We start from the raw sequence: 26,911 nt of genomic DNA, 5'->3' as shown, positions 1-26,911 counted from the left end.
ACCTTATTTTCAGTGAAACGCCATTTCAGGATTTAGATCAAAGACTGCCGAACCATCGATCACGAGCTTCTGATAGCTCGCAGGGAACTTTTTGGTAGCTTACGGGGAATTTTCAGACACAGTGCTTTGTGTGCCTTGTCTGGTTTGGGCTACTTATCTTTCACCTAAGAGTCACGACAAAAATAGAACTAATGAGCCACACATCTGTCATCAATTCATTTAAAATGACACAGTCAGTGTCAGATCATTTAAAAGTCAGGTTATTTTGTTTATCTTACTGCTTCTGCATACTTCGGACTGACGCTAGACCTAGATTTTATGTTGTTAGTGGAGCAGCATATTCACAATCCAGACTATGGATTTTTAATCCATTTCTCCGGAAGGAAATTTGTCTTGTCTCCAAATTTTCTAATTTCTTACAAATGTTGGAGTTAGCCCTGGGGGATTTAGCTCACTCCCAATTGCTTGTTTGCATGCTGTTGTAAACATCTATCTGACCTGAAAATTTTCTAACCAAGAGTTCATTAAGATTGGAGTGCTACATAAATACAGTAACGATAGGAGTATTACAAATCTCCTTACCTCCAGATTTCCCAACTTCTTACAAACAGAAATCATTCGCTTGACTCCTTTAACATTAAGCTCAATAGCGCTCTTCAACGGTTCATCAAAACGCACTATGGCAGCAGAATGAAAGGCGATCGAAACGGTCTCAGACATCATCTGCAAATCTTGGGGAGATATTCCAAGTTCATCTCTGGAAATATCTCCAGAAACTGGAATAACTTTGCTAAGAAAATCTGGATGGTTTTGTCGTATATTGTCAAACGCCTGAAAAACATATGATTTTGAGTTAATAATTCGCAATTAAAAGGCGTGACGATAAATAGACGAGGGTTTCCAGCATAACATCATAAGTGAAGCTTTAGAAAGGTAAGTCTTTGTACTAATCCTTTATACCCCAAAGATATCGGTATGAAAATAAATTTTTTATAGTTTTTTTGTATATTTGACTGCTGAGGGTTTTGAACTGAATCTTGTTCATGGTGGTAAATTGATAAGAAATGGGCTTTCATTTGAATGGGGGCATTCTGTTTAACTTTTTAGAGTGGGCAAGCATTCCCAGAGCTGGGCAAGCACACATCAAGACATTGTTTCAAAGAATCTTCAAAACTATACATAGACATGCTCAAATTTATGTTGCTGTACATTTAACTTTCAAGATTTAAAATATAAAAAATAAGCATCGTGACGAAAAAAACAAAAATAAATCCATAATACCTCGTGTCACTTCAGCAAAACACAAAATAGAAAAAGTCAATGGTTACTTAAATCACCAGCATACAGTTCGTTTTGTAAATAGCTAAATAAGATGTATAGACATGTTTATGAAAAGATTTGCGCAAACAAAAATAGAAACCTAAAAAAGAGCATAACGATCCTAAAAGAACTAATTTACTCTGTAAAGTCTAAAATATTTAACCTTTAAATGCTAGAAACTAATAGTCCCTCTAAAAACTTTAAGATAATGGCTATGAAATCTTATGATCTTAATAGTGCCGAAAAAAAAGAATGGCTATAAAATAGCCCTTTCCTTTGCACAGATATTCTCTTAAGATGAAAAATCAAACAACATTTCTGGAAACAACCAAAAGGACTCTAAAAAAATTCTGAAATTTCTAGAGAGACCCCAAAAAAAGAATATACATATAATCAAAGCACCACAGAAGCAATAACAAGAACAAAAACCATCTGGTGATTCAGCATTCAAAAAAATCTGTTCTTAGGAACATCAAAAATGTTATTTAGCCCACACAAAATAATATATTTTTTATCAAAAACGTAAAAAAGTCGTATTGGCGGAAGTTTGGAAAATAAAAAAGTGGTATTAGACGTAAAAGATTTTACCCTACTGGATTCTATGTTCTTTTTCCGATATTGATTAAAAAAACTTTTTCCACAAAATAAGTTTTTCAAAGAAAAGTAAAGAACTCCATTAAACAAAAAATGAGCAAAGATAAAATCAAATAATCTACCAAGCGTGATACTACCACAAATCAGCATCAATAAATAAATGAAACCCAAAACGAACATAAATTAAAATAAATAACCGAGTCAAACTCAAAACGAGCAGAAATTACCATAAGTTGGGCTCAAAACCTTTATGCCTTCCCAAGGCCAGAACAAAATTGGCACTTTACTAAAAAAATAAAATTTTTTTTACTTTTATAACTTTAATAAATCAAAAAATATTAACATTTTGATTACTAAATATCAGTATATTTATATTAAACTGACAATGCACATTCATTTCGATTGGAAAATGGCACATTCAAAGTTTCTGCGACAACTCCTTCGATACGAAGTGCCCGGGTATGGAAAAAAATAAACAAATCATACATTGTTCCAATATCGTTCTTTACTTAGGCAGCGCTATTGCGCTTCCTATGATAAGGAAAAACTTACAAAGGTTATCATTTGTACCCGAGCCACTCTTTAAAGTAAATCTTAAAGTACCAAGGACACCTAAAATGAAAACTAATTCATTAAATTGGTCAATTGTAAACTTACACAGCCATATACGTCTTAAATTAGTGTGAAAAACCGATAATTCATTTTTTAAGGAGAAAGATCGCCTATTTACATAATGTATTCCAATACAAAAGTTCGTGACCAATTTCAAAAATAAAGAACGTGTGCTGTTAAACAGCAGAAAATGACCAAAAAATAAATAACTCAGCATAGAGCCTTAGACAGTGTTGTTTTCTTGTATGTTCTGGTAAAACAGAAATCAGACCCTAGTTCAGAAAAGCTCTTTTCTTTGAAAAATACTGGTAAGGAATGCTTTTAGAAAAGAGCTTGGCTAGACTAGACATATCTTGATGTTACTAGGTCGTTTGACACTCCAGGATCTTTTAACCATGAAGAAGTGAAAAGGTAAACATTAATGATTCTAAAAGAAAGTATCAATATATAGGCTACCCTATTGGTAGTTTTCTATGCACTTAATTAATATACTATGCACTTAATTCGTTCTTTATTTAGAACAGATTGACTTGACCTTCGATCCTCCTTCTCCAGTAAAAAGGCAATGGCTTTTTCTTAGTTTAAATAGTAAGAGACAAACCTCAGAGAGTCAGGCAGCTAAGCAAATCAAATATGGCATAATACCCCAAAACACAACTTTTCATAATATGCTTGCATTATATTAATTTTTAGTTGCTATACGCTTTGGTTTGTTCTGTACTAGGTTTCAGCTATCTCTTCAACTATGATTTTGACGAAACTTACATAATCCTCATTTGTAATGAACTATACCGATCCTTTATATAATATATAAAATTCGCAAGTATTTTCCTAGTTTCAAATCAAAAGGCAGAAAAGTTGCTAAAACACTATAAACATTTATGCATTTTATATAATAATAGTAGAGATTTAGAAACGAGGTAGATTTTGTGTAGCATTATTTCAGTTAAGTCATTATATAACAAAGTAACTAATATCTTATAGTAACAGTCATATGCATCTGACATATAGTCTAATTTTTTCTTTACTTTTTTACTATTCACGTTTCCTTTTTTTCCATTTAAGATCTATGGCATGACGTCATTATATACTGATGGTGCTGACGTTATTAGAATCATCTTATAAGTTTTACTTTTTATGTTATCTATGGTTATAACCTGCTGTTATGACGTCATTCATCATCTTGTATTCGAAAATGCAGCTTTTCGTAAAAAACTGATTTACTTTAAATATTATTTTTTGTTTATTACAAATTAATTGCATATTGTTAATTTCCTTTAATATGAGCCCTTAAACAGCTCTCTATGATGTTCAAGTGCCCAGCAAGCTACGGAGGAAAAAAAAGAATAAAAATTCTTTCGGGGTAGAATATCCTGGTTTCAGCCACTTTCCTTGCTTTTCAAGTCTATGGATTTCCCTTCTCGTTCCCGACATGGGACTGTTAGTTTCAATGATAGGGTTTTTAATTATTGTCTACCGTGCATCCACACCTATCTATATAAAACTACCTACCACAATAATTAGTTCTATCGTAGTAGCTTCTAAAATATTCTAACAGGTTGTAAACCAGAACAAGGCGAATCTCAAGAAAACCAGAACCTAGATAAAAAACGACAACAAAAATATTGACACACATAATAATTTTAATAGTTTATGCATAATCCATTTTTAGGGACAATATTTTCGCTAAGAAGGAAACAAATATTTTTTGTAAACCATTAAAAGAGTGCACAGAAAATATTTATTTTATTTTATTTTATTCAACACAGAAGAAAGCCACAGGCTTGTTGCAATATTACCAGATTATTCTGGTAGTTGTACAATCTCTGATTTGGGATTGTTTCTGATATTTATATTACCTCATGGATTGCCGGGACATACACTGGCAATGAATTCATTGACTTTTTTAACAAGTGTTTTTATGACAGTTTAGTCCCAAGCTGCTTGAAAAGCGCTAAAACCGTCCTAATTTTCTGCAGTGGTGGCCGTTTTGATTTTTTTTTTTTTTTTTTTATTCCAATATTCACGGCGCCAGGTACTTCAAAGTATCTGATATGCCGCTATTCATTTACGTCGTTCAATGGCCTCGAGGTTTTAAATGTCTATTGAACCTTCTTTTGAAGGTGTCAACACAGGGATTTGCAGGGATAATATCCCCAGGAAGATCGTTCCAGATAGAAGTGCAACGCCGGATGAAGCTGTATATATATATATATATATATATATATATATATATATATATATATATATATATATATATATATATATATATATATATATATATATATATATATATATATATATATATATATATATATATATATATATATATATATATATATATATATAGTATAGTATATACGAGTATATAGTATATAGTATATATATACTTTTTCTCCTTTATATTAATGATTTGGTTACAGGCCTGGGTCCATCAGTTCACCCAGTATTTTTTGCTGACTATACCAACTTTTTCATCACCGGCCCTAATTTACCATCCGTCGTCACCTCTGCTAAAATTCTTTTGAATAGAGTTCAGGAATGGTCTCTCGTCAACCGCATGGCCATTAACAGCAATAAAATTCAGGTTGTATATATATATATATATATATATATATATATATATATATATATATATAGAATTGCATGTGTTTGGGGGAATGGCGGGCGTGAGAGGGGAGTTAGTTGCGCTCCAATTACTTTTAACTACTAAACAGGGCACTAGCCCTTTGAATTTCCAATCGAATGAGCCTTTTTTCAAGTTTTAAAGACAACACTTTCTATAAAAACCTCATTTGCCCCAAGGGCATAACTTACAACACTTGCCTTGAAGACTGTGGGGAGGGGGGTTTCCTGCTCAAAGATATAATTCCAGGACCCTTTAACTTCGTTGAACAAAGTGGCTATCTCGAAATTTTGAGTGGATGTGTTTGGGGAAAAGGTGGGTGTGAGAGGGGGGTTAGTTTCAATCATTATCGACTATTAAAAAGGGCACTAGTCCTTTGAATTTCCAACCGAATTAGCCATTTTTCAAGTTTCTACGACAACGCTTTCTATATAAACCTTATATGCCCCCAAGGCATAACTTACAACCCCTGTCCTGAGGGCTGTGGGAGAGTGTCCTCCTAAAAACATAATTTTCATTAGGAAATCAACTACGCTGAATAAAATGGCTATCTCAAAATTTTGATTAAATATGTTTGGGGAAATTGTGGGCGTGGAAGGGTTTTTAGTTGCCTTCCAATCACTTTCAGCTACTGAAAAGGGCACTAGCCATTTCAATTTCCAATCCAATGAGCCCTTTTCGAAGTTTCTACGACAACTCCTTCAATACGAAGCGCCATGGCTAAAACCAGAAAATAAATAATACATTGTACCAACATCGTTCTTTGCTTAGGCAGCGTGATTGCGTTATCTATGATTATCTTTCAATAGCCCAGGTCAAGAAGACAAAATAGAATTTAGCTTGAAAGCTTTTTTATTGCAAAACAACTATAGCTTAGCAACGAGACTTTGACACATCATTGAAAATTGTAACAACAATCCCCTATTTTTCTTTGTTTACACAAATAATATGAACAATGGAATCTCCGATCTTGATTATGGTCTACTTACGCATTCATTAGAATGTGAGGCTGTAATAAAGAAAATCTTATCCTTATTTACAAATGATATGCAGTTGACCATCACAGCAGAAGCGGAAAATCAGTTAATGGCAGCACTCGAAGGAAGGCCCAGGAAATTTTCGTTGGCTTACCACAAATCGGCTAGTATATTTCTAAATGGGCTTCTTCAGTTTGGTAAAAATATCGTCAATTTAGGAGAATATGTAGAGCGTTTATCTCGCAAATTAATCACAGGCAGATGCCTTAAAAATATTTATATTACTTATATTTTCAATCAAAGGGTTCTTTCTTATTAGTTCCACACTTACTAATTTTTCCGAATGAAAATGCTTCTGAAAAAGATTCACTAGGTCCTTTACCTCTATGTCACGACCAAAATCCATTGTCAAGACTGCAGGTGCTAAATAATCAAATACGATTCAAAAAGTTGCGTTGAGAAATACTTTAAGGCGACGTGGCCCCTTAAAAGATTACCCTATCTCGCCCATTATAAACTTTTTTAGTCTGTGTTTCCAAACTATTTAGAGTTGATTGGGCGGTCTTGCCGTAACTTGTAGAATTTGGATAATAGATCCGAAAAAACGGCAGAATACTAAAAGTCGACACCTACTTTCCCATAAATTTTAGAAAAACCATTTAACTTCTCCTGTTTTTTGCTAGAGATATAAATATTTGGTTTTTATGAAACTTGCATTATCAGAAAGTGTTAATTTTTTTTCGATTAAGCAGAGAAGAAATTTCCTTCTAAAGTTCAGGAATGTTCAGGCCCTATGAAGATTCTAGCATGATTTCTCAGAAAACTCTAAATATCAGTTCAAATGAATTATTATTTGAGTAACTTGGTCGGGTTGGGAGTTCCTTGTGGTAGCCCCCACTTTGACTGATTAAGTCACAAACAAAAGATAAGTAAAATTTCACATTTTTTCAGTCAAATTTCACACTCAAATCAAAATTTCTTGACGTCTTTAGATGATATCTAGTTCTCTGGGAAGATTTGCTTGTAGACCCGCTAGCTGTGGATTCGTGGATTCGCAAGCTGTAAGTAAAATTCATCTGAGTCACTACTATCTCCGTTAGTCAGTTCTGTAGGGATATATACTACAATGACTAATACCCTGCACTTTTTACTCATAAATAAAAAAAAAAATGCACAACCATATTCACTTTTTGCACGGTGGGGCACAACTTGTGTTTTGACAGCTTTTCTTTAAGTAAAAATTACTTTATATCTAAAAAGCGTATTTTCAAACAAAATCTGCCTGCAAATTTGATACCTGCCAAGTAGCACTTCTACTTTGCTACACTTCTTGCACGGCAGGTCACAAGTAAAGGTTAAGACGGAAAAACATAGATTTTTTATGGGGGTCTTACAAAAAAGAGCTTTTATAAGATGCATCAAAACTTTGTTCATATTCATTTTTATTACGTTTTTACGAGTCGGAAAAATATTTCAGGGGGGGGGGTTCATACCTCTAGTTCCCATGGATACAGTCTTGAACACAGGTGTTTTCTGGTCCTAATAATTGAATAATACTATAACCCGATGGTAGTGTGAATGAATGGCCATACTTATTACAGTATAACTAAACCGGAAGACATCTTTTTCTTTGCACCAGAACACCAAAGTAGTAGTTTGTTTGCGTGTACTTTAAAACTTGAGGGTTTTCATTTTTTTTTTTTTTATCTGAGGATGTTAAATAGAATTTACATTTGAACGATATTTTTTGCACGAAAATCAATCAAATCAAATTCCATGGCATTTTTGTGTAACATTCGAAGTTAAATAAAAACAAATCAGCGATAGCAGCCTTTTGATATCTAAATATCAAGTAAAATATGCACTTTTATCAATAAACTCACATTCCTTTTATAAATTAAATAAAATAAAGACAAGTTTTTTTTTACTAAAAGTAAGAAGCAGTATTAGAACTCAAAACGAGCGGAAATTCTTCTGTATATGAAAGTGGATGCCCCCGCCTCAACGCCTCGCTCTTTACGCTAAATTTTTTCTTTTTTTTGAGAAATTCAACCTTTAGCGTAAAGAGTGAGGCGTTGAGGAGGGGACAGCCCCTTTTATATACGGAATAATTTCTGTTCGTTTTAAGCTTTAATGTCATTTGTTACTTTCAGTTAAAAAAAAACTTGTTTTTTTATTTAATTTTTGAACGTTTTTGAATTAATGTAGGTTTTTATTTTGGCTTACCGTACATGAATAATTAAAAAAAAAATTGAATATTAACTTTACTTTCGTTTGGTTAAATCGCTCTCTCGATAACTGTTTAATTTTATTTACGAATGTTTTTATTAGCAATAAATATACGCAACTTACGAATTAACTTACGTAACGAACCTCTATATTCTTATATTTTTAATACGTATATTAGAGGGTTCGCCCCCTAGTAAATACCTTGCTCTTTAAGCTAAAGTTCGAATTTTGTTCCAATTCTCTTAAAATGGCCCCTTAATCACAAATACCGTTAATTAGAATAAATAGCTCTTATGAAAGTACTAAATAATCTTTGGCTTAAAGAGTTAGGTATTGACTAGGGGATGAACCCAATCATATACGTAATGTTTTCTGTCCTTTTAAGTTTTGATGTTGCTCCTTACTTTCAGTTAAAAAACTTGTTTTTTTATATATAATTTCTGATCTTTATTTAAATAATGTTGGGAAATCCGGTGCCCACTTCATAGCAATGTCCCTTCTCCCTTGAAAACTTCCTTCATGGTAAGACCCTCCCACATAACCCCCGACCCACTCTCCCCACCCACTACCAGAAAAAATCCCCTCTGAAAACATCTGTATACTTCCCAATAACCAATACTATATGGTAACATTGGGTAAAGTTCATAACTTTCAGCCCTCCCCCTGGGGACTTCGGGGGATTAAGTCATCCTAATAGATATAGTTATAATATTTTCGACCATGCTGAACACAACGGTTATCTCAAAATTTTGATCGGGTAACTTTGGGAAAAAATGAGCGTGGGAGGGGGCCTAGTTGCCCTCCAATTTTTTGGTGACTTCAAAAAGGCACTAGAACTTTTAATTCTCGTTCGAATGAGCCCTTTCGCGATATTCTAAAACCACTGGGTCGATACGATCACCCCTGGGGGAAAAAACAAACAAATAAACAGGCATCCGTGATCTTTCTTCTGGCAAAAAATGCAAAATTCCACATTTTTGTAGATAGGAGCTTGAAACCTCCGCAATTGGGTTCTCTGATACGCTGCATATGATGGTGTGATTTTCATTAAGGTTCTATAACTTTTAGGGGGTTTTTCCCCCTTTTTCGAAAATAAGCCAAATTTTCTCAGGCGCGTAACTTTTGATAGGTAGAACTAAATTTGATAAAACTTATATATTTGAAATCAGAATTGAAATCTGATTTTATTTTATGCATCTATTGGTATCAAAATTCCGTTTTCTACAGTTTCGGTTACCATTGAGCCGGGTCGCTCCTTACCTACAGTTCGTTACCACGAACTGTTTGATGTCTAATAATCAATAATACACCGACTCATCTGTCAAAAATGAAGACAAACGAGGTGGCAGACTGAATGTAATCTCATGTATATATCCCTGCTTAAAATTCTTAAGCAAATAAAGCCGTCATTATGACAATTTGTCATATATATCATTTGTGCGCTGAGCAAGAGTCAACACCGAGCGCGTTCACGTGTTTTAAACACGTGTTTTAAAACACGTCTTCAAACAAAAGTAAAGAAAAGGTTAGATGTAAGCCGGTATTGGGTTAATTCCCTGCTTAGGATAAGTTTTGTCTTTGAGACGGTCAGCCGATGCTGAGACTCGAAAAATGGTTTTAAGGTATCGCACCCTCTTAAGGTTATTGGTATTGTTGTTAAATCATCTAGAATACAAATAGAGTTGATTCCTTCTTAGTGAAAAATATTACTGATTAGGGGTCCTCACAGGACCCCTAAGTCAGAGAGAGGCCTTCTGCCTCTGTCTGACATCCTCAAAAAATAGTTCCGGTTTAAATTCGTTCAAGAATCTGGTTGAAAAATAGTCGGTTATGAGCCATAGAACTAAACCGTCGAAATCTTAGACGAAAAAATAATCAAATTTGGCGATAAACCACCTTGGATGTAAAGAGTGGCCGATCCCTTGTAATGAAAATTACTACTTATAAAGAGTCACGGATCCTCTATCTATGTCTCTTGTTTTCAAAAAATGGTTTCATTTTAAAATCTTTGTGTTACCAAACACTTGATTTGGATGAGCATTAACTTGTAAAACTAAATGAGATCCAAGAGCTTGCTGTTTCAAAAAGAATTACAGATCCTCTATCTATGTCTCTTGTTTTCCAAAAACGGCTTCATTTTAAAATCTTTGCGTTACCAAATACTTGATTTGGATGAGCATGAACTTGAAAACTAAATGAGATCAAGAGCTTGCTGTTTCAAAAATCTCTAAATTTTAATATTCACTAAAAAATTGTCCAAAACACGATAAACTGATATTGACAATAGATAAAAATGATATAAATTTTATATTTTTTATTTTTATTTTTGGTTACTATGGACGGTGGTTCGTTCTTAACTAGGTTCCAGCCACCTCCAGTGGTAAAATTTCATCAAAATCCTGGGAGGAGGGATAAAATTGGAGCGTATTTGCTCAAGTCAAGGGAAAATGACAGTAAAAACTGAAAAATGAGCCCTATATTACTATAAAGGAAAAGGTATATCAAAGAAAATTGACCTGTTTCTAGGGATGGTTGAATTATGTAAGCCTATCTTAGTTTCGACAAGATTTTTTAAGACGTTAAATTTCAGCTGGGGAGGGGGGCAAACTGGGGTGTGGCTAGGGCAGTTGCTACCCTCCCCAACCCTATTGAAAATTAAACCCCTGGATACCGCTTCATCCATGGTAGAGATGACTCCTTCGGTGTCTCGCCTATGTCCAATTGAGAATTTTTGTTGTTGACACACTAGGTTACTAGTTGAGCTCTTTGCGTGAGTAACTCGTCAAGAAGTAAATTTTCGTGATGTCAGTTCTTGAAGAAAAGGGTCACTAAATACACATTCAACATCAAAGGAATTTCAATGTGGGTTATAAAATGACGCAAAAATTGTTCTGGCAAACGTAGATAATTAACTTCCGCATTTCAAAGCCAAACATTGGCCAAACCTGTCGTCAGTTGTAACTATGCAAATCGCTAGTGTTTCAAAAGTTTGCAGATATTGGAGATTAATCATCTTGGAAGTAAATATATGTGATTTCTTTATGATGAAAAAAATACGCATCAAGAATCACAGAGTCCTCCAATCTTGTCTAAGATCCTCAAAATATGATTTCAGTTTAAGTTAATCCAAGACTGCAGTTAATAAGTAGCCAACTATTGGCGAAAAGAATTACCAAAAGTTCTTAGCAACCCCAAAAGCCTCGAAAGCATGAATAAGTCATTGATGTCTGAGATCAAACATTTTTCATGTAACTTAAACTGTCCCTTCAGGACAAGGTCTATATAAGAGGCAATGCTGTAGCGTTGCCTATAGTAAAGGTCATACGGCTCCAATGTTTTATTATTTATTTATTTGTTATTATTATTATTGATTTTTTTTTTCCGAGAGGCACTTCATATGGAAGGGGTCGTCGTAGAAACTTCAAACGGGGCTCATCCGATTGGAAATAGAGAGTTCTAGTGCCTTTTTTAACAGTCGAAAATGATTGGAGGGCAACTAGCCCCTCCCCGCCCATCATTTCCCCAAAAACATCCAATCAAAATTTTGAAATAGCCATTTTGTTCAGCGTAGTTGATTTCCAGATAGAAAATATATTTTTAAGGAGGACACTCCCCCACAACCCTCAGGGCAAGGGTTTTAAGTAATGCCCTGGGGGCATATAAGGTTTTTATAGAAGGCGTTGTCGTAGAAACTTCAAAAAAAGCTCATTCGATTGGAAATCCAAAGGGCTAGTGCCCTTTTTAATAGTCGAAAGTGTTTGGAGGCCAACTAGCCCCCATCCACGCCCATCATTTCCCGAAACACATCCAATCAAAATTTTGAGACAGCCATTTGGTTCAGCGTAGTTGATTTCCAGAGAGAAAATTTGTTTTTGAGGAGGACATTCCCCCACAACCCTCAGGGCAAGGGTTTTAAGTTATGCACTGGGGGCATACAAGGTTCTTATAGAAGGGGTGTCGTAGAAACTTCACAAAAGTCTCATTCGATTGGAAATTCAAAGGGCTAGAGTCCTTTTTAATAGTCGAAAGTGATTGGAGGGCAACTACCCCCCTCTCACGCCCACCTTTTCACCAAACACATTCAATCGAACTTTTGAGACAGCCATTTTATTAAACGTAGTCTTGAGTTCTGGAAATTAGGTCTTTGAGGATGACAACTCCCCCAAACCCCTCAGGGCAAGGGTTGTACGTTATGCACTAGGGGCATATAATGTTTTGTATAGACAACATTGTCGTATAAACTTCAGAGTGGGCTCATTTGATTGGAAATTGAAAGTTCTAGTTCGGTTTTTAAGCGTCAAAATATATTGGAGGGTAACCAGCTCCCCCCCCCCACTAAACTCTATTTTCCCAAATACATCCAATGCAAATTTTAGAATTGCTATTTTGTTAAAAATAGTTCAAAGATCATATAGCAAATATTCCGGTGTTGACGCAACCCAGCGGGGACCTTTTCAATAGCCTCGAGGTTTTAAATGTCTATTGAACCTTCTTTTGAAGGTGTCAACAGAGGGATTTGTAGGGATAATATCCCCAGGAAGATCGTTCCAGATAGAAGTGCAACGCCGGATGAAGCTGTTCCTCAAGTACTCGGATTTTGGCGTATCCTGCTTTAGATAATTGAACCGAGCTGTGTGCCTTCGTGTCTGCCTTGTCGGCTGGACAAAGGGGGACACAATTCGAGAGAGCTTGTCTGAGGGAGGCGAATTCATGTCCTTGTAGAAAACAGCCATCAACACTACATCAAACCTTTCATTTAGAGGCTGGAGCAATTCTTGTGTAGAGGCGCAGCCTGCCCTATTTGCCCTAATCTGGATCTTCTGAAGTGGTGCCAACAGCGTTTTTGGAGCACCAGCAAATAGTGGGCATCCATATTCAGCTATGGGTCTGATGCAAGACTTGTAGAGTGGGATATTCGAGCTTGATGGAAGAAGGTTTTTGCAGCGAAGAGTAACTCCCAGCTTTCTTGCGCAGGAGGTTCTGACCCGATCAAGGTGGTTGTTCCAAGAGAGATCGGTGGAGAAATGAATCCCCAGTAGACGAAGCTCGTCGACTCTCTTTATAGCTTCGTTTTTGAAGATGTAACTGGGGTGTTCACGTAGCACCTTTGATCGGGTAATTACAAGCTCCTTTGTTTTCGATGCATTGAAGTGGATCATCCATGCATCAGACCACTTTTCAATTTTCAAAAGATCCATCTGTAGGGAGGGGGAGGCTTGTGTTGGGTCTTCGTGTTTAGGGACGGCTGGTTTGCGAGGTTGTCTCCCATGTCGTTTATGTCGATAAGGAAGAGCGTAGGTCCCAAGACACTGCCCTGGGGTACCCCTGCTTTTACTGAATATTCACGGGAAATAAACCCGTCAAGAACAACCCGCAGTGAACGTTCGGAAAGAAAGCCCTCAATCACTTTTAACAGACATCCACGAACACCATAGGCATAGAGTTTCTTTAGCAGGCCACGGTGCCATACTCTGTCAAAAGCTTTCGCAATGTCGAAGGATTGTAGCCTGATGTCGTATCCCGTTGCCAGTAGTTCTATCCACTCCTGATACTGGGCCCCTAGGCAGTCTAATGTTGAGCATTTCCGGCGGAATCCATATTGGCAATCGCCTAGAAGGTCATTTGATTCCAGGTACTGATGAAGTGTTTTATTGGAGACGCTCTCATAGACTCTGCCAACACAGGAGAGAAGACTAATAGGCCTGTAGGAGCCCAGGCTCGTTGGATCGCCTTCTGGCTTTAGAGTAGGTATAACATGGTCGGACTTCCATGTTGGTGGGAAGGTTCCGGAGCAAAAGCACAGCCAGAAAATCAAGACAAGGGTCCAGCTAGTTTGGCACTGCAGGACTAGAGAACAACATTTGGTATGTTGTCAGGACCCGTGGCTTTGGTCACATCCAGATGTTGCAAAATGCGAAGGATCTTGGGAGCAGAAAAATTCACGCGTTCCAGGACAGTGTCGGTTCGGTCGGAGAATTTTGGCACTTCTCTTCTGTCATCGTCTAGATTCGAGAATTCGGCAAAAGCCTTAGCAAGAGCTTCAGCCTTTGCTTGTAGATCTTGTACCACTGTCCCGTTTCTCTAGAGAGAAGGAATTGCGGTCCCCTTGGACGACGGTAAAGCCTCCTTGACAATTTTCCACCAACTCTTTGCCGAAGCAAGTTGAAGCTTGGTGGCGAATTTCTCTTTATACTGAACCCGGGACTGCCGAATCGCTCGAACTGCATCTTTGCGCGCATTTAAGAATGCAATTCTGTACTCTTCGCTCTTTGAAAGTAGCCATCGCTTGTGTGCCTTTTGCTTTGCTCGGATTGTCTTCTTACACTGGGCGTTGAACCAAGGTTCGTCCTTACTGGACACCTGGATCCGCTTTGAAGGGACATGCTTTTCGACAGAGTCAACTATGGCCTGCTGGTATTTATCTGCAGCTTTCTCTGGGCCTTCCAGGAGGAAGGCTCTCCACTGCTGAGAAAAAAGAGTGTTTCTCAAAAAACCGTCCCAATCACCTCTTTTGTATAGCCAGATTGTTCGTTCATGCTTTACTGGAGGCGGAATACGTAGGTTTCCACTTGCAACGACGGCAATGTGGTCACTGGTGAAAGCATGAGCGTCTACCAAAAAGGAGCCAGGGTGATCTGTATGGAATAGGTCAAGACGAGATGATCAGTTTGGGCCGTGATACGTGTCAAAATCGACAAGTTGTTCCAGCCCGTAAGAGAGAGATAGATCATACAAATCCGACCCTTCCCTATCAGTATTTTTGCTCCGAAGCCACAAGCTATGATGGACGTTGAAGTCTCCATGAAGGATAATAGCAGACTTAGCGTACTTGCCCCGAACATATTCAAGGGAGGTTTCAAGGTAGCTGGTAATCTGGTAAGTTGGAGGGTTATACACGGTAACGACAATCACGGATTTATTTGGGAGGGTCACCCTGACCCACAGAGCTTCTTCGCCTGCTGATTCTGGTATGTTCAGGCATGAATAAGGTATATGGCTCTGTATATAAACACCGACACCTCCTCCTCCGTATTTAGCACAGTCAGTACGCTCTCGATCCCGCCTGAGGAGCGTGTATCCCTGTATGCTGACCTTACTGCTCTGAATTTCTTGGTTTAGATTGGTCTCAGTGATGCACATGATAGATGGCTTGACCGAGTTCACTAAATGTAGAAACTGGTCAAACTTAGATCTGAGACCTCGTACATGGCAGTGGGCTACCGTAAACAGGTCCGTTTGGATGGTCGGTGGACGTGCTACAGGTCGTCGTCAAAATGGCTGTTTGGTCCGAGGCTTTTTGTTGTTAATCATAACCAGGTAAGAGAAGCTTTGCCGGGTGGTTAGCCCAACAAAGCCCATAAATTTATTGCCATGCATCTTTAGACGGGGAACGGTGCCACCTGCCACGCACCTCATTACCGCATCTTCAGCATGGAGATGGTACCCCATGATTAGTTAAGATTCGGCATAAGTGCCTCCCACCATGTAAATTATGAGTATGAACCATCAATGACTCTAACCACAATGGACCTCAACCTCCAAGGACCACCTCTCCCCAACCCCAAGATCCTGTTCCCACCATTCCAACTTTTTTTTTGAGGACACCCCCCAATTTTCAATATAGAGGCTCAAATTAAGAGTTAATAATGTGTTAGAAAAAAGTTAGCAGAAGGTCAACATTGACTTCATTTTTCAAGATTTATAGAAGCAGATGGTACTGAGCATCCAAGTCTGTTACTTTTAACCTAACATTCTCAAATATGTCATTTAGAATGTTACCCCATTTTTTTAAAGTCCCCCCATGACCTGAAACGTTTCTCCCTTATGATTTTTGTATTTACGAACCTTAGTGCATCAGCTATTCATGCAAACATTAACCAATAAAATCACTTTTAAAAGAAATCACCAGCACTTTAAAATTCTACAATTCGAAACCTATATTTTTAAAGCAAATTTTGATCGAATAATTTAAACGGTTAGAAATGCGATATAGATAGAATTCGTTCGTGAAACGTTGGATCTTTCTTTGTTCCCTAATAAAATTTAGTTCATCTGTGTTGTATGAATCAGAGCAAATGTTTAGGGAATGATCAACAAGAGATGTAACAACACCTCCTTTAACTTGTGGGGGAGGGGGGTGATTGGATTTAAAATGTAGATGTCAGTTATTTTGTGTGGGTTTTCTGTAAATTGTAAAATCCAGTTTATCAATGCTACGAATAATTAATACATCCAGAAACAATAATTTATTTGCATTTTCAATTTCTAAGGTAAATTTTAAATTTCGGTTTATATGTATTAAGGTGATCTAGAAAGCACTTAAGTTCCCTTTACCCATAATTCCAGAGCGATATCACATCATCCATATAGCGCCCCCAATAGACATGTTTAAAAAAATATAAATTTAAGGTCCAATTTTCAAGGTGTTCTACATAAATGTTCGTTAATAATCTGGATGGTGGTGCTCTCATTGGGAGATCATTTTTTTTATTGATAAACAGAATTAATTACAGAACTGAAAATATATTGAATACTTATTACAAATTTTGACAAGGGGCCTTAAGTTTTTCAACTAAATCTAACGAATTACATATGTACGATTTTCGAGAATAAAGCGGAGGGTTGAAGGCTGTACTTAACCACTTTCCAAATATCGGAAACATGGGGCTTTCATACATGCTACAATTGACCTTAAGGGAATACATTGTTTATTTAATTTCGATAAACCGTAAAACTTTGGGTCAAGAGCTACCCCAGGGATGCATTTTAGGTTACTTTTTTCTCAAAATTGCATGAAATATGCTAACGGCTGTACTCGTTCACTTTAAGCCTATTTTTTTCATATTTTCTTAATATTTTTGTGACTCGTGTTCAGGAGGACATTTGAGGTGATGTTTTGTTTTTAATATGAGTTTGAAAAAATAATAAATATAGTTATTAATTGAAATGAAGGCAGATAGTTTGTCACTGTGCCAAAGACTCTTAGAAAGGACCCTAGAACTTTTAATTTTAAATGGAAGTAGCCTCGTTAAATGTTTCAAAGATATTTATAGGTATTATAGAATGGTGCTGCCTAAGATATTCGTTATATGCCTTTTTGAACACCAGCTTGTATAGTGTTTTTTCGTTTAATTGGAACTCTACCTAAACGTTTCCTTAAAGTTTCACCTTAAAGCTCTAAGTGTCATTAGTTAGACCAATTGTGGTTGTAGTACTAAAAGCACACACATAATGCTTTCTGGATAGCTCAAATCCTCCCACAACTTATTCTTAAAGATTTCAAAGAGATTTCTAGCTATTATAGAGTGATGCTGCCTATGATATTGCTTATATACCTTTTTGAAAACCTGCATATATACAGTTTTTTCATTTAATTGGAACGCCCCCTAAACGTTTCCTCGAAGTTTCACCTTAATACTCTAAGCGTCATTAGTTTCAGTGACTGTAGGTGTAGTACTAAAAGCATACACCTAGTGCTTTCTGGCCAGCTCAAAATCCTCCCACAACTTGCTCTTAAAGATCTAACTTAATAATATATATTGTACTCGGGTTTTCTAAGCGAATCCATAATTTAACATGCTCAATATTCCTAAAGACATAGTTGCCGGACCGTTCTACTATACTAAACAAAAATAGTTGTCTTAAATTTTAAAAAGATGTGTCTGAAAAATAAACTGGCTTGAGAGACTTGTTGATCCCCATCCAATCTCTTTTACCCCTAGAAAGGACCCTAGAACTTTTAATTTTTGGCATTTAGAATGTTACCCAATTTTTTTTAAGTCCCCCCATGACCTAAATGTTTCCCCATTATGACTTATGTATTTATGAACCTTAGAGCATCAGCTATTCATACAAACATCCACCAATAAAATCACTTTTAAAAGAAATTACCAACATTTTAAAATTATACACTTCGAAACCAATATTTTTCAAAGCACATTTTGACCGATTGATTTAAACGGTTAGAAATGCGATTTAGATTGAAGTCGTTCGTGAAACGTTGAATCATTCTTTGTTCCCTAATAAAATTTAGTTCATCTGTATTGTAAGAATCAGAACAAATGTTTAGGTAATGATCAACAAGAGAACAACACCTCCTTTAACTTTTAGGGGATGGGTGATTGGATTTAAAATGTAGTTATCAATTATTTTGTGTGGATTTTCTGTAAATTGTAAAATCCATTTTATCAATGCTACGAATAATTAATGCATGCAGAAACAGTAATTTATTTGCATTTTCAGTTTCTAAGGTAAATTGTAAATCTCGGTTTATATGTATTAAGGTGATATAGAAGTCACCTAAGTTCACTTTCCCCATAATTCCAGAGTGATATCACATCATCCATTTAACGCCCCCAATAGACATGTTTTAAAAAATATGAATTTAAGGTCCAATTTTCAAGGTGTTCTACATAAATGTGCGTTATAATCCAGATAGTTGTGCTCCCATTGGGAGATAATTTTTTTTATTGATAAAATGAACTAATTACGGAACTGAAAATACATTGGATATTTATTACAAATTTTTACTAGGGGGGCTTAAGTTTTTCCACTGAATCTAACGAATTATATATGTATGATTTTTGAGAATAAAGCAAAGGTTTGAAGGCTCTTCATAACCACTTTCCAAATATCAGAAGCATGGGGCTTTCATACATGCTACAATTGACCTTAAGGGACTACATTGTTTATGTAATTTCGATAAACCGTAAAACTTTGGGTCAAAAGCTACCCCAGAGATACATTTTAGGTTTTTTTTTCTCAAAATGACGTGAAACATGCTAGCGGGTATACTCGTTCACTTTAAGCCTATTTTTTTCATATTATTTTATTATTTTGTGACTCGAGCTCGGAAAGACATTTAAGGTGATGTTTTATTTTTAACATGAGTTTGAAAAAAGAATAAATAGAGTTATTAATTGAAATGAAGGCAGATAGTTTGTCACTCTGCCAAAGACTCTTAGAAAGGACAATAGAACTTTTAATTTTGAATCAAATTAGCTTTTTTAAATGTTTCAAAGATATTTATAGGTATTATAGAATGGTGCTGCCTATGATATTGATTATATGCCCTTTTGAAAACCTGCATGTATACAGTTTTTTTTTCATTTAATTGGAACGTAACCTAAACGTTTCCTAGAAGTTTCACCTTAATACTCTAAGTGTCATTAGTTACAGCAACTGTAGTTGTAGCACTAAAATCATACAAATAGTGCTTTCTGGATAATTCAAAATCCTCCCACAACTTACTCTTAAAGATCTAACTTAATAATATATATTATTCTCGGGTTTTCTAAACGAATCCATAATTTTACATGCTCAATATTCCTAAAGACATAGTTGCTGGACCATTCTACTATATTGAACAAAAATATTTGTCTTAAATTTTAAAAAGATGTGTCTGAGAAATAAACTGGCTTGAGAAACGGGATGATCCCCCTCCAATCTCTTTTACCCCTAGAAAAGACCCTAGAACTTTTAATTGTGAATCGAATAAGTTTTTTTAAATGTTTCAAAGATGTTTCTAAGTACTATAAAGTGATGCTGCCTATGATATTGCTTATATGCCTTTTTGAAAACATGCATGTATACAGTTTTTTCGTTTAATTGGAACGCTCCCTACACGTTTCCTAGAAGTTTAACCTTAATACTCTAAGCTTCATTAGTTACAGCAACTGTAGTTGTAGTACTAAAAGCATGCACATAGTGCTTTCTGGCTACTTCATATCCTCCCACAACTTACTCTTAAAGATCTCACTTAATAATATATATTATATAGCATTAATATAGAGCATTATGTGTATGCTTTTAGTACTACAACTACAGTTGCTTTAACTAATGACACATAGAGTATTAAGGTGAAACTTCTAGGAAAAATTTAGGGAGCGTTCAAATTAAACGAAAAAACTGTATACATGCAGGTTTTCAAAAGGGCATATAATCAATATCATAGGCAGAACCACTGTATAGTTCCTAGAAATATATTTGAAACATTTAAAGAAGCTAATTCGACTCAAAACTAAAAGTTCTATGGTCCTTTTTAAGAGTCTTTGGCACAGTGACAAACTATCTGCCTTTACTTCAATTAAGAACTCTTTTTATTCTTGTTTCAATCTCATCTTAAATACAAAATATCACCTCAAATGTCCTTCAGAAATCGAGTCAGAAAAATAATAAAAGAATATGAAAAAAATAGGCTTAAAGTGAACGAGTACAGCCGTTAGCATATTTCATGTAATTTTGAGAAAAAAGTAACCTAAAATGCATCCCTGGGGTAGCTCTTGACCCAAAGTTTTACGGTTTACCGAAATTACATAAACAATGTATTCCCTTAAGGTCAATTGTAGCATGTATGAAAGCCCCATGTTTCCGATATTTGGAAAGTGGTTATGCACAGCCTTCAAACCTTTGCTTTACTCTCTAACATCGTAAATATGTGATTCGTTAGATTTAGTGGAAAACCTTAAGCCCCCCTAGTCAAAATGTGTAGTAAGTATTCAAATGTATTTTAAGTTCCGTAATTAATTCTTTTTATCAATAAATAAATGGTCTCCCAATGGGAGCACCACTATCTGGATTATTAACGAACATTTATGCAGAACACCTTGAAAATTGGACCTTAAATTTATGTTTCTTAAAACATGTCTATTGGGGGCGTTTGACGAATGATGTGATATCGCTCTGGAATTATGGGTAAAGGGAACTTAGGTGCTTTCTATATCACCTTAATACATATAAACCGTAATTTACAATTTACCTTAGAAATTGAAAATAAAATAAATTATCGCTTCTGGATGTATTAATTATTCGGAGCATTGATAAACTGGATTTTACAACTTACAGAAAACCCTCACAAAATAATTGATGACTACATTTTAAATCCAATCACCCCTCCCCCACAAGTTAAAGGAGGTGTTGTTACATCTCTTGTTGATCATTCCCCATACATTTGCTCCGATTCTGACAACACAGATGAACTAAATTTTATAAGGGAACAAAGAAAGATTCAACGTTTCACGAATGACTTCAATCTATATCCCATTTCTAACCGTTTAAATGAGTCTGTGAAAATGTTCTTTGAAAATATAGGTTCCAAAGTGTATAATTTTAAAGTGCTGGTAATTTCTTTTACAAGTGATTTTATTGGTGGATGTTTGCATGAATAGCTGATGCACTATGGTTCGTAAATACAGAAGTCATAATGGGGAAACATTTCAGGTCATTGGGGGACTTTAAACAAAAAATGGGGTAACATTCTAAATGCCATATTTGAAAACTTTAGGTAAAAAGTAATAGAATTGGATATTCATAGCATCTGCTTGTCTAAATCCTGAAAGATGAGGTGAATGTTGACGTTTTGCTAACTTTTTTCTTACACATTTTTAACTCTTAATTTGAGCCTCTATATTGAAAATTGAGAGGTGTCCTCAAAAAACAGTTTGAATGGTGGGAAGGGGGTCTTGGGGGTTGAGGAGAGGTGGCCCTTGGAGGTTGAGGTCCATTGTGGTTAGAGTCATTGATGGTTCATACTCATAATTCTCTCACTAATCCAATATTGTGTACATGTCTATTATAGCGACCACAGTCGAGAAGTAAAACCATGTCATCTTGATTAGTCTATTACTTTTAACTTTTTTAGCGTTAAGTCAAAAATTTCGATTTTTTTATTGCATATTTTATATTGACAACACTGCTCGATAGTACTTGTGTATTTTACAGACCACAGTCGAGAGGTAAAGTCATGTCATTTTGATGAGTCTATTAATTTCAACTTTTTTAACCTTAAGTCAAAAATTTCTACCTCTATTATCTCATATTTTATATTGACAACACTGCTCGATCGTACTTGTGGATTATACAGACCACAATCGAGAATTAAAGCCTAGTCACCTAGATGAGTCTATTACTTTCAACTTTTTAGCGTTAAGTCAAAAATTTCTATCTCTTAGAGTCCCCGCTTAATATTCTAACATTTATGTCATGTTTCAAAGCTAACATTCCAAGAAAGTCTGGTCTTTGCAGACAAGCATGATCAATATATACAACGTCCCACATGCCATAGCAAATTAAACGGTATTTTGATTTCGACATAAAAATTACGTAAATTCAAACAAACACCACTAGAAAGTCTGGTCTGATGATATCATAAGAGGCACGTAGTTTTGTACTACTTGTAATCTAATCCTCAGATTGGCTGTCACCTTGTTCTTATCGTTGGTGGATCAATAACATTGTCATGCTTATATTCAGTGGACATGTTGCGTCACCCTTCCCCCAGTATTTCTAAGTCCCTGATTAGCCTAGAAAGAGAAACGTGATCTTGTACAGTCAGACTGGTTATAGATGGCAGCAGAGGTACCCTTCATGATTCAATAATGGGTTCCTACTAAGGTTTTAAGCATGAGTATTATGCTTAACGCACGGTTATACTAATATTAAAACTTGAATGTCAAACTGTAGGCAGAAGGAAGGAGTGGCAGCGTCCCTCACATTTAAGAGAGTCTTCGATGCAACAGTTTGTAGAAGCAAGCTGTAAGTAAAGAATGACCCCTTTCAATAAAACCCAACTATATAAACCGAAGTTTTGACTACAATATATACAATATCAAAATCTCTTATTTCTGCTGATTATAAATACACATAATGTTTTTTTTTTTAATGCTGCTCATCAAAAGCTGCTATCAAACACAATTTACAAAATTATAGTAAATGGAGTTAAATTCGCCAAAAAGAGATGCAATCCTGACAAAAAAATTATGCGTTGAGTTTCAAGAAATGCCTGAGGATTTCTTAAAACGCTATCTTTAAAAAATGCATTATTTTCGTTTCTCCCCAGAGAAAGACTGTGACACGTGCGTACATATTTTGGGGGGCAAACTATTTGACCCAGTAGCCGTTGATTATAGAAAGACGACTGATTGAAACGAAAATTTAAAGATCTAGTGCCCCTTTTAAGTAATAAAAGGGACCAGAGTATAAGAAAATGGCAAACCCGAGCATTTCGGGTCACAAAACAGCAGTTTTGGCACTGCTGTTTGGCGGCGCTCGTGTAAAAATCGGCAATAAAAATTTACACCAGATGGGGGAGAATTCACAACCCTTGGAGCTAACTGGGCTGCACTTACGAAGAGCGTTATTCAGTTTTCTGAAGTTAAAAACCAAGGTACGAATGAAGAAATAAAAGGGGACGTTATTTATCAGGGATTACACTAATCTAACAGCTCACCAAGCGGGTGTGATCAGGACTTAAAATAAATGGATTGAGTCTCAAAAGTGACAGCCATGTTTTTCAGGCATTAGGCCATTGATTTATAATTATCTTTGATCCCATTCCTAAAAGCTTAAAATTGTATCTATGCTTACATGAGCCTTTAAAAATTTATACCGTCCCTATAAAATATTAGTTAAGTATAATTAACATATTTATATCATGTATATAATAACTAATTAAGTATATTAGTTAAGTAAATTAGTAGCATAATTAACAATAGATATAGAAAAGGAGTCTGTTTAAATGACTATACCAATTATTTTCACTCAGCCCTTCTTCTGATTTAAAAATGTAATGACGTGAAGCAAAGATGAGATAATGAAGGTAAAACTCCAGTTGGGGGGGGGGAGGTCGGTTATCTTAGAAAGTTGTTCACCAGGGAGGATGAAACTTGCCGAAACTATGCACAGCGTAAATTGCGCCCAGGAAGCTGTTTACAATTATTCATTCCCAGCCCTTCCTCCCTAAGCCATTGAACTTTCTTTATCCCGGAAATCGTTCCAACAAGAAATTCAAACCTGGCTTATGCCGAGCAAAATTGATCACACTTATTGGTAAGAATGAAATTGCACGCGAACATTATGTCAGCAATAATTTCTCATGCGTAAATTGGTGAATTCGGACTATGTTCAATATCTAAATGTAATTTTATGATTGGCTAATGAAAGTGAAAAGTTAAAGCAGATTATTTTGGAGTGAATATTTGGAATGGAATGAATTATTTTGGAATATATAAGCTAGAAGCTTGAAAAAGTAGTGATCATTTATGAATGCTTAATCTGACTAATTAAAAAAAAAAACAATGTCTTCCTGAGGGAAGTAAAGAGCGAAGTTGAAACTTAAAACGAACAAAAATTATTGCTTCACACTCTATCTGACATATAACAATAAAACTAGTGCAAATAAACCAACTGATGATATTTTCCTATTCTCCTATGATTATAGAAAACCAGCGCTTTACTGAAAACACAAAATAATATAGGAGTTCTGGTAGAGTAAAAGCAAACCAATTAAAGACACTTTTAGAAAAAAATAAAGCAATTTACGATTGTTGCTTTATTTATTTTTTTTCGTGTAATTTGGTATCACTTCGGCACAATAAGCTCAATCCAATGATTGGGTCTCGTTTTGGTCCTGAAAAGGACATTTCATGATTAGTTTATAGACAAGTCCGAAGAAAAGCCATCTTGATAGTATTAGGACTATAAACTAGCTTTAAAATTTGTGTCATAACTTTAAATATTGCGTTGTATAGAGAGAAATAAGTGGATTTCCGGAGTTCATATTATGGTTTATTTGTTCTTCATTTCGAGTAATACCAAAGCGTGTTTTTACAATTTAAAATTTTATATTTCTCACTATTGGTATTCTAGCTGGTTAGACCTTGTGTGTGCAGTTCAATGACTTTAAAGCTGGTAAAATAATATTTATTTTAATGCTAAAGTTTTAAGACAGTTTTAATTATATACTGAAAGTTACTGATATCACACCTGGTGTAAGACTATGAAAAACGTTATAGATTAGTTTGTTCTTGTCAGGCTACGTACTCACTTTTGACTTCTATATCAATATTCTTGTTTGTTTTTTTTATACTGGCCTTTGGGTGTTTTCAGTAAAACGTTAGTTTCTATAATCCCACAAACATAGGGAAATGTTTTCAGTTGGTTTATTTGCACTAGTTTCATCGATATATGTTAGATAAATGTGAAGCAATGTTTTTTGTTCGTTTTAAGTTTCAACTTCGCTCTTCACTTCCCTAAAAAAACTTTTTTTAAAATTAATCTTTAGCCGTTTTTAATTTAAATTTAATGTAGAACAAACACTGCCATGATCTATTATATCTTTTTTCTGGGGGAGGGGGAGTCACCCTCATATACATCATAATGTGATTTAGCGTGTTTTTCCTTGTTGTTCACGGTAGGGGACTCTAATTACCCTATTCAAGATTTTTGACCATACTGATTCCAATGGTAAAATTTTATTTTGATCTGACGCCATTTTTGAGGGTTTTCAGGCTGTATTTAATGAACATCGTAATAAATAAGTTTTTGTCATAAGCTTTTACTTTTAAGATTAAAAAAAATAATAATTACCATTCTTGAATCAATGTCAGATGGAAATTTTTCCTCACTAGGCATTTTTTCTTAAAACGCGCTTTTAACTTTTGGTTACTATGGGCTGTGGTTTGCTCTTTTACTATGCTGCAGCTACTGCTACAACCATAATTGCAGCTACTGCTGCAATCATGATAGAAGGCTAAAACCATAGAAAATACCCAACACCGATATATCACAATACCAATCTGCACGGTATCAATACGCCCAATACCGATACGCGCGATACCAACACACCCAATGCCGATATGCCCGATACCACGTAAAATCCCTTCCCCCGGGACTATGTAGGTTTAAATTACCACCAAAACCATAGTTGTTGGCCCTTTGAACTATATTGAACAAAATGACTATCTCAAGTTTTGATCAGACGGCTTTGGAGAAGGGGGTATTTTATGGACGGGGGCTAGATGCCCTCCAATCTGTTTGGTGACTTGAAAACTGCAATGGAAAATTTTATATCCGTTTGAATGAGCCATTAAACATCTCTCTATGATTTTCTGAACACTTGCTAGCCCAGGTAGAAGAAAAGAAAAAAGGAGACACATCAGTGCTACCCTTGCAAAAGAGTGATTTCCCATGGTGTTCAAGGTGGAGGACTGTTATTATCCTATATAAGGTTTTTGACCATACTGATTCTAATGGTTCTCAAATTATTTTGATCTGACGCCAATTTTGAGGGAATTGAGGCTCGTTTCCAAAATCACCCTAAATTTGTTTTCGCAAGAAACTTTTACTTATAAGATTAACCGAAACAATAGTTACCAATCCTGATTTAGTGTCAGATGACAATTTTTTCTCACTAGACGATTTTTTAAAACGTGTTTTTCAACTTTAGGTTACAATGGGCTGTGGTTCGCTCTTTAATAGGTGATGGCTAACATCCCTGATGGCTAATACAAAGACAAACCTGTATTGTTATTTAAAAATACTTAAAACAAGATCCATAGATAAATGTGACTTACGGCCAGGTGTGATTCAGGTATTAAAAACCTGTTCAAATCCCGGGCATCTTCTTACCAAGACCTACTGTCTAGGAGGACCATTCTCGAAGCTAAACATGCTTTTTTCCTTTTCAAAATCGAAACATTTGGTTCAATCAATTCGCTTCTATAAATGCTTATAATAACTATATTACTTTATGGCATGTTATTTTTCAACAGTGTTT

General features: G+C 35.5%; 1 protein-coding gene across 2 annotated transcripts in view; it reads right to left on the bottom strand.

Annotated features, from left to right (window-relative positions):
* The window catches only part of LOC148950016 (putative fatty acyl-CoA reductase CG5065), a 123,080-nt gene that overhangs the window by 58,401 nt on the left and 37,768 nt on the right, over positions 1–26,911 (bottom strand). For both annotated transcript variants that reach the window (XM_089092075.1, XM_089092076.1), the window contains exon 2: positions 583–831. In XM_089092075.1, the coding sequence (XP_088948201.1) occupies positions 583–831 (249 nt within the window). The remainder of the gene's footprint in view (positions 1–582; positions 832–26,911) is intronic.

Source organism: Artemia sp. Qi Xiang Cuo, chromosome 7 (assembly GCF_049724085.1).
Source record: "Artemia sp. Qi Xiang Cuo chromosome 7, ASM4972408v1, whole genome shotgun sequence".
Lineage (NCBI taxonomy): Eukaryota > Metazoa > Arthropoda > Branchiopoda > Anostraca > Artemiidae > Artemia > Artemia sp. Qi Xiang Cuo.
The sequence above is the reverse complement of the archived record's forward strand: the minus strand, read 5'-3'. Positions and strand labels throughout refer to the sequence as shown.